Source organism: Syngnathus acus, chromosome 4 (genome assembly GCF_901709675.1).
Source record: "Syngnathus acus chromosome 4, fSynAcu1.2, whole genome shotgun sequence".
NCBI classification, from domain to species: Eukaryota; Metazoa; Chordata; class Actinopteri; order Syngnathiformes; family Syngnathidae; genus Syngnathus; species Syngnathus acus.
The window spans coordinates 9,479,137-9,494,379 of NC_051090.1; the positions used below are offsets into that span (position 1 = coordinate 9,479,137).

The 15,243-nt window shown below is 49.1% G+C and overlaps 2 protein-coding genes and 1 long non-coding RNA gene across 5 annotated transcripts; all 3 read right to left on the bottom strand.

The window, feature by feature from the left end:
- On the bottom strand, positions 1-693 carry LOC119121887. Its single transcript, XR_005097778.1, has 2 exons — positions 597-693; positions 1-516 (listed from the first exon to the last, which is right to left on the bottom strand). It is a non-coding gene; the product is annotated as an uncharacterized LOC119121887 (long non-coding RNA).
- A 4,674-nt stretch (positions 694-5,367) lies between these two features.
- On the bottom strand, positions 5,368-6,636 carry LOC119122140 (uncharacterized protein C1orf146 homolog). The gene is made up of 5 exons (XM_037250346.1): positions 6,500-6,636; positions 6,107-6,200; positions 5,833-5,995; positions 5,591-5,669; positions 5,368-5,475 (listed from the first exon to the last, which is right to left on the bottom strand). Exons 1-5 carry the CDS (start codon positions 6,578-6,580, stop codon positions 5,368-5,370), a joined length of 525 nt encoding a protein of 174 aa, XP_037106241.1. The 5' UTR covers positions 6,581-6,636.
- A 501-nt stretch (positions 6,637-7,137) lies between these two features.
- Positions 7,138-14,165, bottom strand: btbd8 (BTB domain containing 8). Of its 3 annotated transcripts, none has more exons than XM_037250223.1 (6): positions 14,060-14,165; positions 11,972-12,421; positions 11,255-11,333; positions 11,076-11,191; positions 9,390-10,994; positions 7,138-7,863 (listed from the first exon to the last, which is right to left on the bottom strand). In XM_037250223.1, the coding sequence occupies exons 2-6, from the start codon at positions 12,339-12,341 to the stop codon at positions 7,379-7,381; spliced, it is 2,655 nt and encodes an 884-aa protein (XP_037106118.1). In that variant the 5' UTR covers positions 12,342-12,421; positions 14,060-14,165; the 3' UTR covers positions 7,138-7,378. The 3 variants fall into 3 exon arrangements, with proteins under 3 accessions (XP_037106118.1, XP_037106119.1, XP_037106117.1); XM_037250224.1 differs by lacking the exon at positions 14,060-14,165 and adding an exon at positions 13,468-13,534 and having other exon boundaries at positions 11,076-11,188; XM_037250222.1 differs by lacking the exon at positions 14,060-14,165 and adding an exon at positions 13,468-13,534.
- Positions 14,166-15,243: the final 1,078 nt, after the last annotated feature.

The following is a 15,243-nucleotide window of genomic DNA, read 5'->3' on the forward strand; positions in this document are numbered from 1 at the left end:
TGCATTGAATGCTTTTATTAGCTTTAGCAGAAAAAAAAAGGTGAACAAGACCAAAGACAGCATGCAAAGGAGCAAAATCCAAAAGACACTTTGCTTTAGTTAGCCCAACCATCCCCACCCAAAGGAACCTTATTCGGCCTTTGTTTTGGAAGCCTTTTCACGTGCCCCTCCATATAAAGGCCGCCCTACGCGACACGCCGGCTTTTTGCTTTCTCCCAAACATCGCGGGCGGCGAGCGCAACAGATACAGAGGGAGGAGGGTCATTATTCCCGTGACTATTTGAAAATGGGCGGCGACCCGACAATGCCGCAAAGACAAAAACACCGACCGGCCGGCCGATGACTTCCCCGAGCAAAGAAAGAAGCAATAACAACCAAGAGTACTGTTTTTTCTTTTTCAACTTTTTGCACCTTTTCTTCTTTCTTTTTTTGTGTGTAGCGGTGGGTGGGTTGGGTTGGGTGCTCGTAGGGCGACGGCGGTGGCTCCCCAGCTGACGTCTCCCGGCCGGGCACGAGCTGCGGACAAGCACAAAGACAAAACGGCGCCTTTGTCAGCAGAGCACGCAAGGAGAAGTGGAGCCGGTGCGCCGACCGACCTGGCGGCTGGGCGCCGTTCCGCTATCTAGTAGCACAAGAGGCAAAGCAGCGCGTGCAGCAGGCTCAGCGTCAGCAGCAGCGCCGGCGAGTAGGACGCCGCCACGCCGCCCCCTTGCAAAAGACGGGAGACAGGCAAAAACAAGGTCACAAGGTCACAGGGCCACAAGCCCACAGGGCCACAAGGCCGTCGCCACTACTCACCAGTCAGAGTCAAGACGTAGCCGCTCGACAGGTCTGTGCCGACCTTGCACGCGTATGTGCCTGCGTCCATCTTCTTGAGGGGCTTAAAGTCCACCGTGGCACCGGTACGGTGGAGCATCACGTCGCCGTTCTTGAGCCACGCGAAGGTGGTGACGCCGGCGGCGCGGGCTCCGTTCTCGGTGACGACGCATTCCAGGGTCAATTCTGTGCCTGTCTTCGGTATGCCGCTACTGCTGGCTTTGACCTCAACCTGGCGGCCCAACTGCTCTGGTTTGCTGTCGTTGCCCTCTCTCAGGTCCTTCCCACCGCCCGGCTGCGAGATTTGGGGGACTGTGGAAAAGGCGGAATGGCAGGACGCAGCAGAACCTTTCAGAGCCCAAGAGCCGTTGGCGAGGGCTTTGAGCCGCAAAAGCGCCTGGTGCCTCGTTGCGATGCCTGCCCGCCACCCTTCTGCCCGTGAGCTGGCTTTTTGGTTTCGCTTTGGACGCCGCGGTCCCCCACTGAGGGACCACGCGAAGGAGCGAGACACGGCCATCGGCGCCATCTTCGGAAAGGCCCGAGGGCGCTCTTGGCGAAAACGACTGACTACGAGGCCCCGCGAGACTTGTCGGTGACATGCAACCTACCTGTAATATCCAGTGTGATGGTCTTATGGATTGTGGCGTGTGTCGTGCTGTCTTTGGCTTCGTACTTCCCCTCATGAGTTTGCTTCACCAGGTCAATGATGTCCAAGTCACCGGCGACAGGCGTGCCCCACACCGCCGGAACAGCGGCAGCATCAAAGAACCATGCGACGGCGCTTTGCTTTCCAGACTTCAATCGGACGTTTTTGCCCTGAATGACGGTGCACGTCCCGGTGTCCCCAGCCACCGTGCACACAACTGGCAGAACGAAGCGCAGAGGCGGCACAGGTGTCACTCGCACGCACGACTCGGGTCCAAGTTGCTAAGCAAAAAGTACTCATTGAGCTTGCTGACTCGGGCGACAAAGACACACATAACGCACTCCAGTGCAAAGCCGTTTGACGCGGCAACTTTTGTCTTCCTCAAACCAAAAGTTCTCTTTCGGGCCGCGACCCCTTTTGGGAGGAATCGGCAATCGTTACATAATGGGCGCCTCTTTACACTGGCAAGAATAAACGCGCGGTTTTGTTTCGCTTTCTTAACGAGTCGCCCGAGTGGCAACAGCAGACTCACCCAAAGGTTGGACAGTAAACGTGTGGGTTTTGCCTGCGTAGCTGGCAGTGTAGTCCCCGGCGTCGCCGTCTACCACGCTTCCGATCTTCAGGGAGTGCTCGGCTTCTGTAGCGGTCACGGTGTACCTGCCACCATTTTGGATTTCTGTCGCGCCCTTCTGCCATTTGACTGTTGTAGAAGGTGGGACTCCTGTGGCTTTCAATGTGAGGTCACTGCTTATCTCGCACTTGCACCTCACAGTTGCATCCTGTCCGCTCGAGCATTCCGCTGGAAAAGCACAAAGGAACGACGCAGTGTCACTCGAGCGGGCTCTGCACTCAAGTCCAAGTAGGCAAACAAGACTGCTCAAAGTGCTGATTCGACCGTGGAGCGGCTCGTGTGCCAAAGTAGCGACAACTGGACCGTCCGGCCAACAACACTGAACTCAAATCCACTTTGGAATTGATCAAGTCTGTTAAACATTGCGTGTGTGTGTGTGCGACAAGACATTGGTCACATGCAGCAACGGGAGCTTTGAAGATGTATGCGGGCCCTAACGCTTTAATTTCACTCCGTCGCGTTCACAACAATAGCGGGATAGAATTGGCCATTGTCAACCCACCTGTTTTATTTGATAAGACGCGTCAGGAGAGGTGGTCCTGGCTACTTTTGCGCCCCCCCAACAAACGTTTTGCAGATACAATCGACCCGACTCTCAGCAGCAAAATGACACCACGTGCGTGACATAAGGGCGCAGACTGAACAGATTTGGGATGTTCCTTAGCTGGAAAAGTGGCTATTTTTTTTATTCAGCGTATTGCGCCCTGGGCGGTCGGTCGCCCATATTGCCCATGGCAAAAACCGGCCCTGCGCGTCAGCTAAGCGACGGCTTCCTCCCTTGGCCCAGGCAAGAGCGGCTGTCTCCATTCTCCGCAACTTGTGTGCGCGCTGGCTGGCTCGATCGCGCGTTACCTGCCGCGGAGGAGACCAGGGGCAGCGGCGGCAGAAGCAGCAGCAGCAGCAGCAGCAGCAGCAGCAGCAGTCGGGACGGCCCCATCTGGTCGCGATCAAGCGGTGTTTCCTCCCTTTGGCGAATGCGTCGACTGCGGCAGGCGACAAAAGTCAGTATGTCGGAGTCGGCTCACTTGATCGGCCGAGGGACGGAGGACGAGCACGTGGGAGCAAAGCCGACAAAGGCTGCATGCTTTCGTCATTATCGCCCCAAAAGCACGCTTTGAAAGTTGACGAGTCTTCTGCATATTTGGCCTTTCTGGATTGGAGGCGCTGCGCGGCTTTGTGGCGAGCGGGGTGGAGGCGGGGGCTGGGTGAGGGGGTGCGACGGACGACACGCGTCCTCCAAGTGGCCTTTCGCCTAAAGGCGACGGGCCCGCGAGGCTTCATTGGGGTTTGAGGCATTCCAACCAAGCGGCTCTCAAATAGGTTCATTTCTCGAGGCATGCAAACCCTCCTGCTGGTCAAAGCTGCGTGCTACAGGAGTAATTCAATGAGAATTACATTCACCTTCACATTTTGCTTCATGATGCAAAGAAATACAATTCTCTCTGCGTGTGCATTCGCGTGTAGGAAGTAGAATATCGTGTTTCAAAGTGTAAATACCATCAATATCTACAATTTCTCTCTGCGTGTGCATTCGCGCGTAGGAAGTAGAATATCGTGTTTCAAAGTGTAAATACCATCAATATCTACAGACAGTAACAACGTTGACGGAACAAATGTTGTTTTGAAGGGCTGCTGTGATTTAACAAGGAAAGACTGATGTGCTTATGGATGAAGATGACTGACTACTTGTGATTGTGCTTGTGAATGTGCAACTGTTATTATAGGTTTTGATTCGAGAAGAATATTTTTTCCACGGTCTTGGGATTTAGGCGATTTCTCCTCTTAGAAAGGACTTCCCCTGCTTTGGAGAACACTCTCTCGCAAGGAACGGATGAGGCTGGGGTGCACAAGTACACAAGTGCACAAGTGCAAGTTTTGTAGAGGCTTGGGGATATGGTTTTCTATCCCTCCCAATAAACCAGTGGCTTATTTATTTTTTGTACGACCACAATTTCTTTTGGGGTGGTTGCAACCACCAACAAAATGTAGATTTTTTTTTCCTTTTTTTACCGGTTCAGGGTGTCCCCCGCCTACTGCCCGATGACGGCTGGGATGGGCTCCAGCACTCCCGCGACCCCCGTGGGGACTAAGCGGTTCAGAAAATGGATGGATGGATAATACTACTCGTTTTTTTTTTCGAGTGGTTGCGGCGCCCCCCTCCCTCCCCAACTGGCGCCCTAGGCAATAGCCTAGTGTGCCTATTGGTAGGACCGCCTTCGTGCGAGCACATCCGAGCGGCTATCGCACCCTCACGTGACCACGGTGGGTTCGCACATGAGCGTAACAAGCTGGACGAGCTGTTTATTTCGTCGTGTAGTCCTGCAGAACTTACCGGACGTCACGGGCGACGCCCGATGCTTTGTCCGAGACATTGGGTATAGTGCCTGCCCCCCCGCATCTTGAGGCAGCTCACCGGCGGGTGCCGCCTGCTGCACCACGTTTCCAAGTGCACTGCGCTCAAACAGGGCTGCTGAGGCTGGCGCAGGGTCGGTCGGGCGTCCTGGCTTGGCTCGGGGCCGAGGGTCCTGCGCAAGCGGGTCGCTCAGCTTCCGGTGCCAGCTGGAAGAGGATGGCCGGTTGGGTCTGGGCCGCTGCCGCCACGCCTTAACAAGTTTCTGGGTTGTTGATAGAATGACTACATTTTCCGCTGAGTGTTCTAAATCTTTTTAAGCACACTGATTCCCGCTAAACTAATTCCCTCCTCAAAAAAACAACAAACACAGTTTGTAAGATTACATTACTTTTTTAACGACACGGATTCCTGCTAGACTAATTCCCTCCTCATAACAAAACAAACAAACAAACAAACAAACAAACAAACAAACAAACACATTTTGTAAGATTACATTACGTCTTTCTCATGATTCATTTTTTTCTTTTTTGTCACGCATGCGCGCACGCGCGCGCACACGGCGACTCCCGATTCATTTAAGTCAGTATGACTTGCGTGACGTTTCTGCCCTCTAGCGGCCAGAGCGTCATCCTGCACCAGCATATCCCTCCAAAGTAAGACCGTCACAATGTCCTCAGAGGTAAAGCACCAGGTAAAAAAAAAAAAACACGCACACATGCATACACTAAATCACATGAGTTTTTTTTGTTTTTTTTACTTTGAACATAGGTTCCACAGAGCAATCTCGTGACCTTCGACCTGACGGAGAGAATCATTGTCCTCTGAGAAGACTGCGGCGGACAAAAACTCAGACCGGCTCAACCCGACCACGTTATTTGTTTAAACGATAACGTTTGAAATGTTTGACGCTCGCCCTGGTGTTTAGGTGAGCTTTTTAAGCATGTCCCACACGGGGCTCCTCTCTATGATGTGAGTTTTAGAAAGAGTCATCCTGTGCCGGATGCGGTTCACGTGAGGCTTGCTCGTGGCCTGTGCGGAGGGGAAAAGGTATACAATTGGAAGAACAATAATGGCTTGAATCCTACGGTGAGCTAAGTTTCGGGCAAAAGGGCCGGCCGTGGCCAAAGTGCAAATGTAGCCTAACCTTTGCAATAGTCAGCATTCCTTTGAGGATTTCGCTATTGTTTCGCACTGGGAAGATGCGGAGGTGACTGCCAAAGAATCTGGAAAATAAGAGAAAAAAGTCAAAGTTCTGCAGCGAGAATAATGAAAAAACACATTTCCTCCACGTTTAGTTTGGCGGCTCATTGCTTAACAAGCCAACTCTGGAAAGCTGCCCCAGTTTGAAACCCTAACCCAGGCTAATATTCGGTGACATTTTCTTACTTCTGCTGGATGAGCGAAAGGATGTCCAGTTGTCTTTTCCCGTTGAAAGGAGCGTCCAGCAGCACAAAACTATTGCGGTGGACCTGCGCAAACTTTTGGATTTGCTTCACGAGCGCCGACTCATCTTTGACATTTTCAGGCTCCACCAGTTTGAAGGCTGTCCCTATGCGTAGTAGCACACACCCGTTTATATTTAGAATGCAAACGAATCTACAGAAAACCAGTTTGGACTTTTGCTAGGGCTAATAACAAGAGCATTTGGAAATGGTTGTACCAGACAGAGGAAAAATGAAAGATCCGCTCTCCACACTGTCTGACAGGCGAATTCGGTGTTGTTGAGCACGGAGAAGCCTTATGGTTTCATGACTCTGAGGGGGGACCCAAAACAAAACATTAGCAAAATCAAAAATGTCTTCAAGTCATACTAAAACTTCCCAGTTTGATACTTGTAGGAGCAGAAATGACCTACTCTCTGTCGAGTCAGAACTACAGAAAGTGTCCTTGGATTTAAAGAAATGTAAATTCGTTTTCTCCAGTAAAAAGATATGTATACAGGTACAATATGTCTTTTTTTGACTAGGTAAAAGTTAAAAAGTTATCATTGACGAAGTACAACGGTAAAGCACAGATATCGGATACAGTCAACAAATATTTGACCGTTGCGTACCTGCAGTGAAGTGCTAATGATGATAGTTGTCGTCCACCTCGTTTCTCCATCAGCCGCCATCACCAAAAGAAATGAGATCATTTCGGTAAAACGAATATCCACAACAAAGTCTTAAAAAAAAAAAGAGAGCTGTTAGCTGCCCCTTGTGTTAGCCAGTTAGCTATCTATCATGAGAGACGGCGGAGACACCAATTGCGGTATTATACCGCCGGTACACATTTTTAGTTATGTATATTTTATTTCCTTGCAAGAGATTATTACGATTAGAACGATTCATATAAATGAGCAGGATTCTGCATAAAGTATTTGAGTTTTGAAAGGGTTTATGCCTTCTTGGTGGTCACTGTTTACTGTTTATCTTTTGTGTTTCTCTATGCAATGTCTGAAACATAAGTATGTCTGTCAGGTACATTGCCACAAGTTGTTTAACTTGAATAAATCAAACACTGATGGCACAATGCTGTACCTCTTTCTTTTCGACCAGAAATGTGTTGCGCCGGTCAGGGGGTACTTGGCTGAAGAAATATTTCAAAGGGGGTACGTCACTGAAAAAAGTTTGAGACGCTTCCCCCCACCCACCCAGGCTTGTTCCGCAATTTGACCGTATTACGTGTCTTGACCGTAGGAACCATTCCAGCTCTACATAAACACACATCTTTAATTTGGTAACACAACACACAATGCAAGGCTGTAGCCAGTTTTCCCGAAAAGAATCGATTAGAACACCGAATGATTAGGACGATCGGGTGTGAACATGTGTACAGAAGATCAGGTGGATGAACCTGCCTGAGGTTTAAAAAAAAAAAAAAAAAAAATCCTTAGAATAAACGGGGACCAAGATGAAATATGCCTTTACTTTTCACACGTGTGGACGCAAGGTCAATGGTGTGTTTCTAGTTCCACAATGGTCCACTCCCCTTGCGGCGAGGCGGCATCTTCCGGGGAGAAGCTGGTCACCGTGATACTGGTGGACGAGTCCTCCATAGGCGAGATGAGTTCGGCCCAGCGCTTGAAGGTTTCCCTCTCCGGGGACAAGAAGCACCTGGCGTCCAGACAGTCCCGGGACAAAGACAGCGTCTGCTTGATGAGGTACTGTGCCAGGTTCAGCTCCTCTGGCACCGGGTTGATCACGCCCAGATTGGACTCCTGCTCCGAGAGGAGCTGCCTGAGAAGACTCCAGTCCCGCTTGGCAAACTCGCTGCCTTTGTCCTCAAACTTTTCCTGTCCCGTTGTGTCCTTGTCCGAGCGGCGCACGAACGCGTCGCCCGCGTCCATCTCGTAAATGGGGGAGAGGAGGGCTTTGTTGGACGGAGTCTGCTCGGGTTTGCCGTCGCCTAGATCCAATCTGTCACAAGCAATGTCGCCTAAAAACAATTGACAATATTGCAAAATGACAAACTGTGTCACAGCCCCGTGCATCTTTTTGTTTTTTAACATTTCAGAGACAAATCACTGTCAGCAACTCACAAATAAATAAAGGAATAAAAATGCCTGGGTTAAGCAGGGGTTGAGAGTTATTTTTTTTGTGTTGTTTACTTGTATGTATATTGTGTACTATGTCTTGTCACCGTGGGATAGTGGGAACGTAATTTCGATTTCTTTGTGTGTCTTGGCATGTGAAGAAATTGACAATAAAGCAGACTTTGACTTGACTTTGAAAGGGGGGGTGGGGGGTCACAAAATGGCCCCTGGGACTGAATTTGGACACCCCTTTTACAGAAAAAAAAAACCACCTTTGAAATCTTTTTTTTTTTTTGTATCCAAATGCTCAAACAAAGCAATAAGCCATGCATTGGATGGAAATTATGTGTGTCACAAAATATAAAATAAAGTTAGTTTGCATGACTATATACTCTTCTCATTGGCAAACTGTGTTGTAGTTTTCTGAGGATTTGGACGGAAAGGAAGGGGACAAAATGTACGATACAGGAGGAACAGTGCCAGCATAAGCAAACAACAACAACACTGTTTCTTGTTTTAAACACCGGGACACAAATCTAATACCAAAACTGACCAACATAAATAAAATGGATGTAAGGGAAAGCAGCAGCATGCATGTGTGCAGAGCCAAACAATAAAAAAAGACCAAAAACAAAACAAAAGACAACTTGGTGCACAATTTAAACAAGCAGGAGATTCAACATTTTCTTTAGTTCAATTGACTTTTTGTCTGCTACACAATTTACCTTTTTTTTTTTCAATAAAAATACATATTTATTTGAAAGATGTTATCACGTATAGCATTTTAACAAGCACTGTTTTTTTTCTTTTAAATTTTGCTACTTATACTGTAGTTCGCTAGATGGCAGAAAGAGGAAGAATTGACCTTAGAATATTTACAGAGGTCAAAGTTTGATATTTTTTCATATATTTTCCAGCTTGTTCAAAATTGTTTAAAGCTGGGTGAGATTCCGTAATCGCCTAAAAAGCCTTGAGGGATTTTCCCATGCTTTGCTAATGACCTAAAACAAACAACTCGGTCGGAGGCGGAGCCTGTATTAGACAATTTAACAGGTGTCGTTCGTGGGTTTTTCTGTTGCATTTCACCACTAAAATGCTACACGGGGCAATCTCGGACATGGAAATATGCAGCGTGGTCTGAAATGAACCACAAAGAGAAAGCGTTTGTATATAAGGGTGCTTGTCAGAAAGGCCCCGCCCCTTCACCGGCGGGATCTGATTCAGGATATCAGTGTTGCAAATTCAAATGCATTGCGATGAGAGCAGATGTTTAGCCGTGGAGATGCGAGTTGATTTGAATTTGAACTTGAATGTCTGAAGTGGTAATATCCTTCTTTCTACACAAGGGATGGTGGGTACAGGTCTAAGAGTCAGGCGCAGAGAATGGTTTTGGGGAGGAGCAAGGGAGAGTCCATAGATCATACGTTACCTGCTGGAGACTGTAAGGGAGAGTCCCCCATCTTGTGCGGCTCATTTAAGTCTAGGTGTAAGTCGGTCTTCTTGGTTCCATCGGTGTATGGCGGCCGCAGGTCCAGGTGACACGGCCGCTCCTGGGGCGGGGGGTCTCTGGTGGTATTGGTGCTCGGCGGAGGGCCGTCGGTCCCTTGGCTTTGCGTCTCCTGAATCTCCGTCAGGAACTTCAAGGGCCTTTCTTGCGGTTCCTCACCTTGCGGCTGGTGCGCAGTCATGGAGTGTTCATGGGAAGGGGCGCGGTGGCATTGTGGAGTGACGGAGTCCGACTCAAAAACGTCGCACGGAGTGGCTCCGTCGTCGTGGTCTTGAGGGGTTTGGACACCGCCTTCCTCAGAGCCCAATTCCTCGCACTCATCCACAGACAGCAAAACAGAGCGGCGGAAGTTGGATGTAGACTGAAAGTCCGGCTGCTCGTTCTCCGGGTCCGCGGCGTCATCATCGAAGGCCGGGTTGATGATCCCTTGAAAGGGCGGCGAGGCTTCGGTCGGACCCTGATTAGGGATCACCTCCACTTCTGATCTCTCCTCCTCTGTTTCCTCTTCATCATCGTCCTCCTCCTCTGAAGTCTGGCGCTCAGGCACGCTGGAAGGCGTCTCGGCGGTCACTGACCGTTCCTCCCTTTGCAACCACGACCGGGGACGTGGCCTCGCGCCTTCCTCCTCGCTGGTGGTCTCCACCTCCCGGCCACGCAGCCGGACGTCCACTCTCAGCACCGTGCCGGCCTCGTACATCTTGATTTCCTCAGGTGTGCTGGTGTCGCTGCTGCTGCGGCCGAGGAAGTCGTGGCAGCGCATGGTGCTGCACTTGGACACGCCTTGTTCGTTGTACCCGTCGTCGTCCTGCGAACCCCCTGCGTCGTAGTCCTCCGACCGGGGCTTGATGTCGTCCGAGGAGGTTGAGTGCGTACTGCCAGTTTCTGATGCAGGGCTAACTTGTGGGTGGATGCCGCCACTCCAGGAGTCCTCTAAGGGAGTGCTGGTACTTGCCCCACTGCAGGGGGTGTCGCCAGGCGTACTCGGTGACTGAAGCCCCGTAAGGCTGTCAGACATTTTAACCACGGCAATGGATCTTACTGCTGGCGGCGCTACGCAAGGTTCATTCGCGCCATTTGTGGACTGTTGGTCAGTCTTCTGGACAACGGAAGAAGTTGAGTCCTGATGGGGGCTGAGGGAATCTTGGCCTTTTGGTGGCAATGGTGCCACGAGTTCCGCAGCGCTATCTGCCCCTGCGCCGCCGCTGTCCACCTCTTCAGTTTTACAGTCTGAACTTTGACCATTTTCCTTAGCACCCTGACCTTTAGAACTTCTGATGGTTACTCCAGTTTTTGCTGAAGGTCCCTCCGATTCTGTGGTACTTTTAAGTTTTGGTGCTGATTTGTTGAAGGGCTGCTTAGTAGATGTGGGAGACACTTTGGTTGGTTTAGAAGAGGATTTAGCCAAAACTGAGGTTAAGACCTTTCTGGCAGTTTCCCCGTGTGGTTTGCTCAGCGCAGAGGATCTCGGGCCATCTAAATCCTTCCTGGGCAAAGTCTGCTTTTTCCCAACAGATCCATACTTGGTGACTAAATGCCAAAAAGAGAAGGTAGCTGTTAAAAGGCCATTTTGATTCAAAGAAGTCAAATGTAAAATGCACCAAATCTGACCGTTACTGTCTTGGACTCCTTTGCCTTTGGGGTCCGCCCTTGCTCTCACTGCTCCAGCCACAGGGGCCTCCACTGCTCCAGGCGGTACTTTCACCTTGGACCTGCTACCGGGACTGCTGATGGACAAAACCATTCCAACCATCGGGTTTAATTTCTAACAATGTATTCAGCAAACTCACCTGCTGCTCTGCTTTGTTGCATCCGATTTGGTCGCTGCAAGTTTGTTCGGTGGCTTGGCCTGCTGTTTGGGCTTTGCTCCTACAACACGGTTGTAAACCGCAAGAGCGCATGTTGAGGACAAAAGAGGGACAGTTGCTGTTCATCTGCTCTGCCCTGATAGCAATAGAATAGCCAGCGACAAGATGTCAAAATGTCATTTCCAGTTGAGGGTAAATCCAAATAAAATGAAGGTTGGTTTACTAGTGTACCAGGACGGATTGTGATCACCCTTGGAGGTTCTGCTTTGTGTGTTTCAAGTGCTTGTGTACAGAAGGCCTTGAATAATGCTATCAGGGATGACATCAGGATTAAGCGGCTTCTAAAACCGCAAACGCTCAAAGTGCTCAGTCAACCCGACACACACACACACACACACATACACACCGAGTCCCTGCAGTCTGGTAGCAGCTGTGCAGGGCTTAGGCCACGTCTGCGGTTGAGCAGCTGCCGGCAGACCGATAGCAGCCTGAGTGCTTTATCTCTGCTTGCTTACACGCTGTAGTGACACGACTTGGCAAATTTTAAACATCCCTTGTCGTAACCTTAGAATGCTCTACTTGATTGACTTGGCCCAACTTGACCTACTTGATTGACCAATTTAACTTGGGATTTTTGCTTACGGCTTATTCTCACCTCTGTCATTCAGTTTCAATGATGTCAAGATAACAAATCAACACCTGGAATGGAAGTAGTGCCATTTCGAGGGCTCCTGCCGCCGCCGTTTTCTGGCGAGACGCCGCTCGACGTTGACGAGGCGGCTTGTTGCGTAGAACTTCTTGGAGGTCTCGACACGCAGCTTGGAGGGGAGGTCTTGGATCTGCTCCCGGGATTTGCCTTCTTCTCAGGCTCCTTCGCCACACGAGAGCGAGCCGGACCGGCGACATCCCGCCTGGCCCCCACAGCGGTGCCGTTCAGAATCGGTGTTCCGGTCGATGTTGTCTTTGGCTTTGCCGCAGTGGTCCGCTCTCCAGGCTTCTTGGTAAGCTTCACCTTGGAGGTTTGTGCATCTCCCGATGGGTGAACAGTTGTCAGAGAATCCGACTTCATGGCGGGAAGTGGAATCAGTGCACTCAGACACTCTTGAACTCAGCAGACGGAGAACATCTTAGAAGTGACTCATGGTGCTCCTCAAGACACAAAAGAACAGAAACTGTGTGAGAGTCACAGTCAATGGTGGTTGGAGTAGTCGTTGGCGACATCACTTTGTGAACAAACACGTTTCACACTGACCATCTTTCTGGTTTGGAGGTTGTACTTATTGTAAAAAAATTGAGAATCACTGAGCGCTTTTGTGGTACTAATGAAGTGGCCGCTGAGTGTTTCTGATGCTCAATGTAGATCAATAAAAGACTGCGAGGTGCTCTCCATCCTGCCTCATCCGCCTTGGCGGCACATCTGCTGCTCATTCCACGTTGATGCGCTCAAGCTGGCTTTGCTATTTGTGTCACATGGCAAACCTCTGCAATCAAGGGCTGGAATTAGTACGTGTGCTTACAGCACAGCACGCAGCGTTGTCTGCCTGTCAAAAGACGTACTAATGTTAGCATTGATGCTAATGCGTTAAAAGAAGAATTTTAACATTTTTATTGATTACTTTTAATTGTGCTTTAATTGCACAAAGGATTCATATTCAACATTTTCTGGATGGGTGAGCTCGCTGGACCAAACAGTTGAGTTTTTTGCTTTCCTGGCAACATTAGAACAATGATGTCATGGCACTGCTGCATTTGAGATGGTGTGGAAATCGGAAACTCTGTGCACGAGGCTCGACTCTAATTGTTGAGTCAGACAGATAAACAAGGCAGGCGACTGGTGTATGACAATGACTCCAAAGGAAAAGTGGAGTGGAAAACAATGCTAGAATGAACTGTTGTGAAGAAAGAAGCAAGGTTTACAATAGTAATGTATATTGGGATGGTGAAGGGACTCTTTTGGGGTAAATTAAAGAAATCTTCAATTGAGGCCACTCGTGCAGAACAAATAAGCTCCATAGCTACCCGCAACATAAACATGGATGTGAGAATCTAGTAGGGGAAAAATTACTACATTGGAGAAACAAACAAAACAAAGAAACAAGGCAGACTGGGTGCAACCGATAAATCAAAAGCGTCCTGGGACGGAAACGTGGATGCACACAACATTGTAGAGGGACCGCACCATGTGCTGTACTAACCTTCCACTTAATTAAGTAACAACAACTACCAATGAGCTGCTGACGACAATCTTCTGGTCCAAAGCATAGCAGGAACATCATTAGTGAACTGACTAGCTTAGCTAACCTTAGTGTGTGCACCCAGGCACGCGCACACGCACACTGACTCACGCGCGCGCGCACACGCACGCACACACATACACACACACACACAATCCATTGAGCAGAGAAAAAAAAAACCTTCACTCAATGAATTGATCGGCATGCTGCAGCCAAACTGCATTCATGCAAATTCAGCAAATAATGTAATGTTTTTTATAATTATTATGAACAGTTATTAATACGGTGATAACAATAATATGCCTCGTGACGTAGTCTGTGTTTTCCATGCGGTGTGCCAACGATAAGATCCATAATGAATTATTCAGGCGGCTACTTCAGTGTCGCCTTAGCACGCATAGACCAGCGTGTGGATCATGTGCACCATTTTAGTCACCTCCCCTTCACACACTCACACATTTTTCCTAAAATCCTTCAGCAAATAATAATAACCATAAAAGGACCAAGCTAAGCTAAGCATCAGAATCTCATTCCCACACCACAGACGTCTCACCTGCTCCGATTCCTCTCCAGAACCCACGAGAAGCTCCAGAAGAGGCGCAGTACAGCAGCGTGGAATGCATCTGGTGATTGGACCGCCTGGGTGAGGAGGGGGGGGGGGGGGGGGGTGAGGAGAACGAGGACGGGTGTGGTAGGAATGGAAAAATGGTGCTGTGCTGTGTCAGCCAATCAGCAGCTGCTTGGAAGGACCTTTCATCGCCATAGCAACACACATCCCCGCCCTCCTCAGATTCACACTGGCGCGGAAAACGCATCACCGATTGAATGTGAGTATGGGTTGTATCAGATTAGCCGTGACCGCCACCGGTTTAATCCGGGAGGCCAGCGTCTACTCGCCTCCCAAGATTAGCGGGCCATTACCTCCGACAAGGACTTCAATTGCTTTGTTTGTTTCCGTCAGCTGCTGTCATTCTGTCACTCACAGTTGACGTTTACTGTAAAATGTAAAAATCAAATTAAGCATTTGACTTCTACATGTTTAACTAAACTATATATTGTACAGTATAACGAAAAGCATGCTAACATGTAATGCAAAACACCACAAAGGAGCTACGTAAATGAGCATAAATCAGTGTTTATCTGAATGATTGGAAATAATGTTGATATTTTAGAAATTGTTGAATAGAATTGGCGATAATAGAGAATGAGTCAAACTTGAAAGGAAGGAGACAGAAAGTCAACAAACGTATACAACAGGGACTGGCCTCGGTACTGATCGGAATGAGCTTTTCTTTGATGAGCACAAATTGAATCAAGGTGCTCTTTGATCGGATCAGCTTCATGTTTCCTTCCTGTGGAGGAAAATAAAAAATACGGCCTAACGAGTTGGATGATAACGAGCTAATGATATATGGCTCAATTATGCAGAAGCAGACGGGATCGCCGCCTGACACCTGACCTGGCTACTAAATAGTGTACACCCTTGACTGCTTGTCTCTGAAGATACTGCTTGAAAATATTGAAAAGTGTCAATAGTTTCACATTTCACCGCATCGCATCACATTTCGCCTCAGTGTCACATCGCACCACATATCAGGAAGCAAGTGAACTTCCGGAGTTTCCTTGGTGAGCCCCAGGCAACTCCAAGAGTTCGCTGGCTGGACGTCGACCCGCGTTAAATCGAGCCAGGTCAAAGTTAAGGACAGCACTTTGTCTCTGAGCCCGGAGGGACAAACA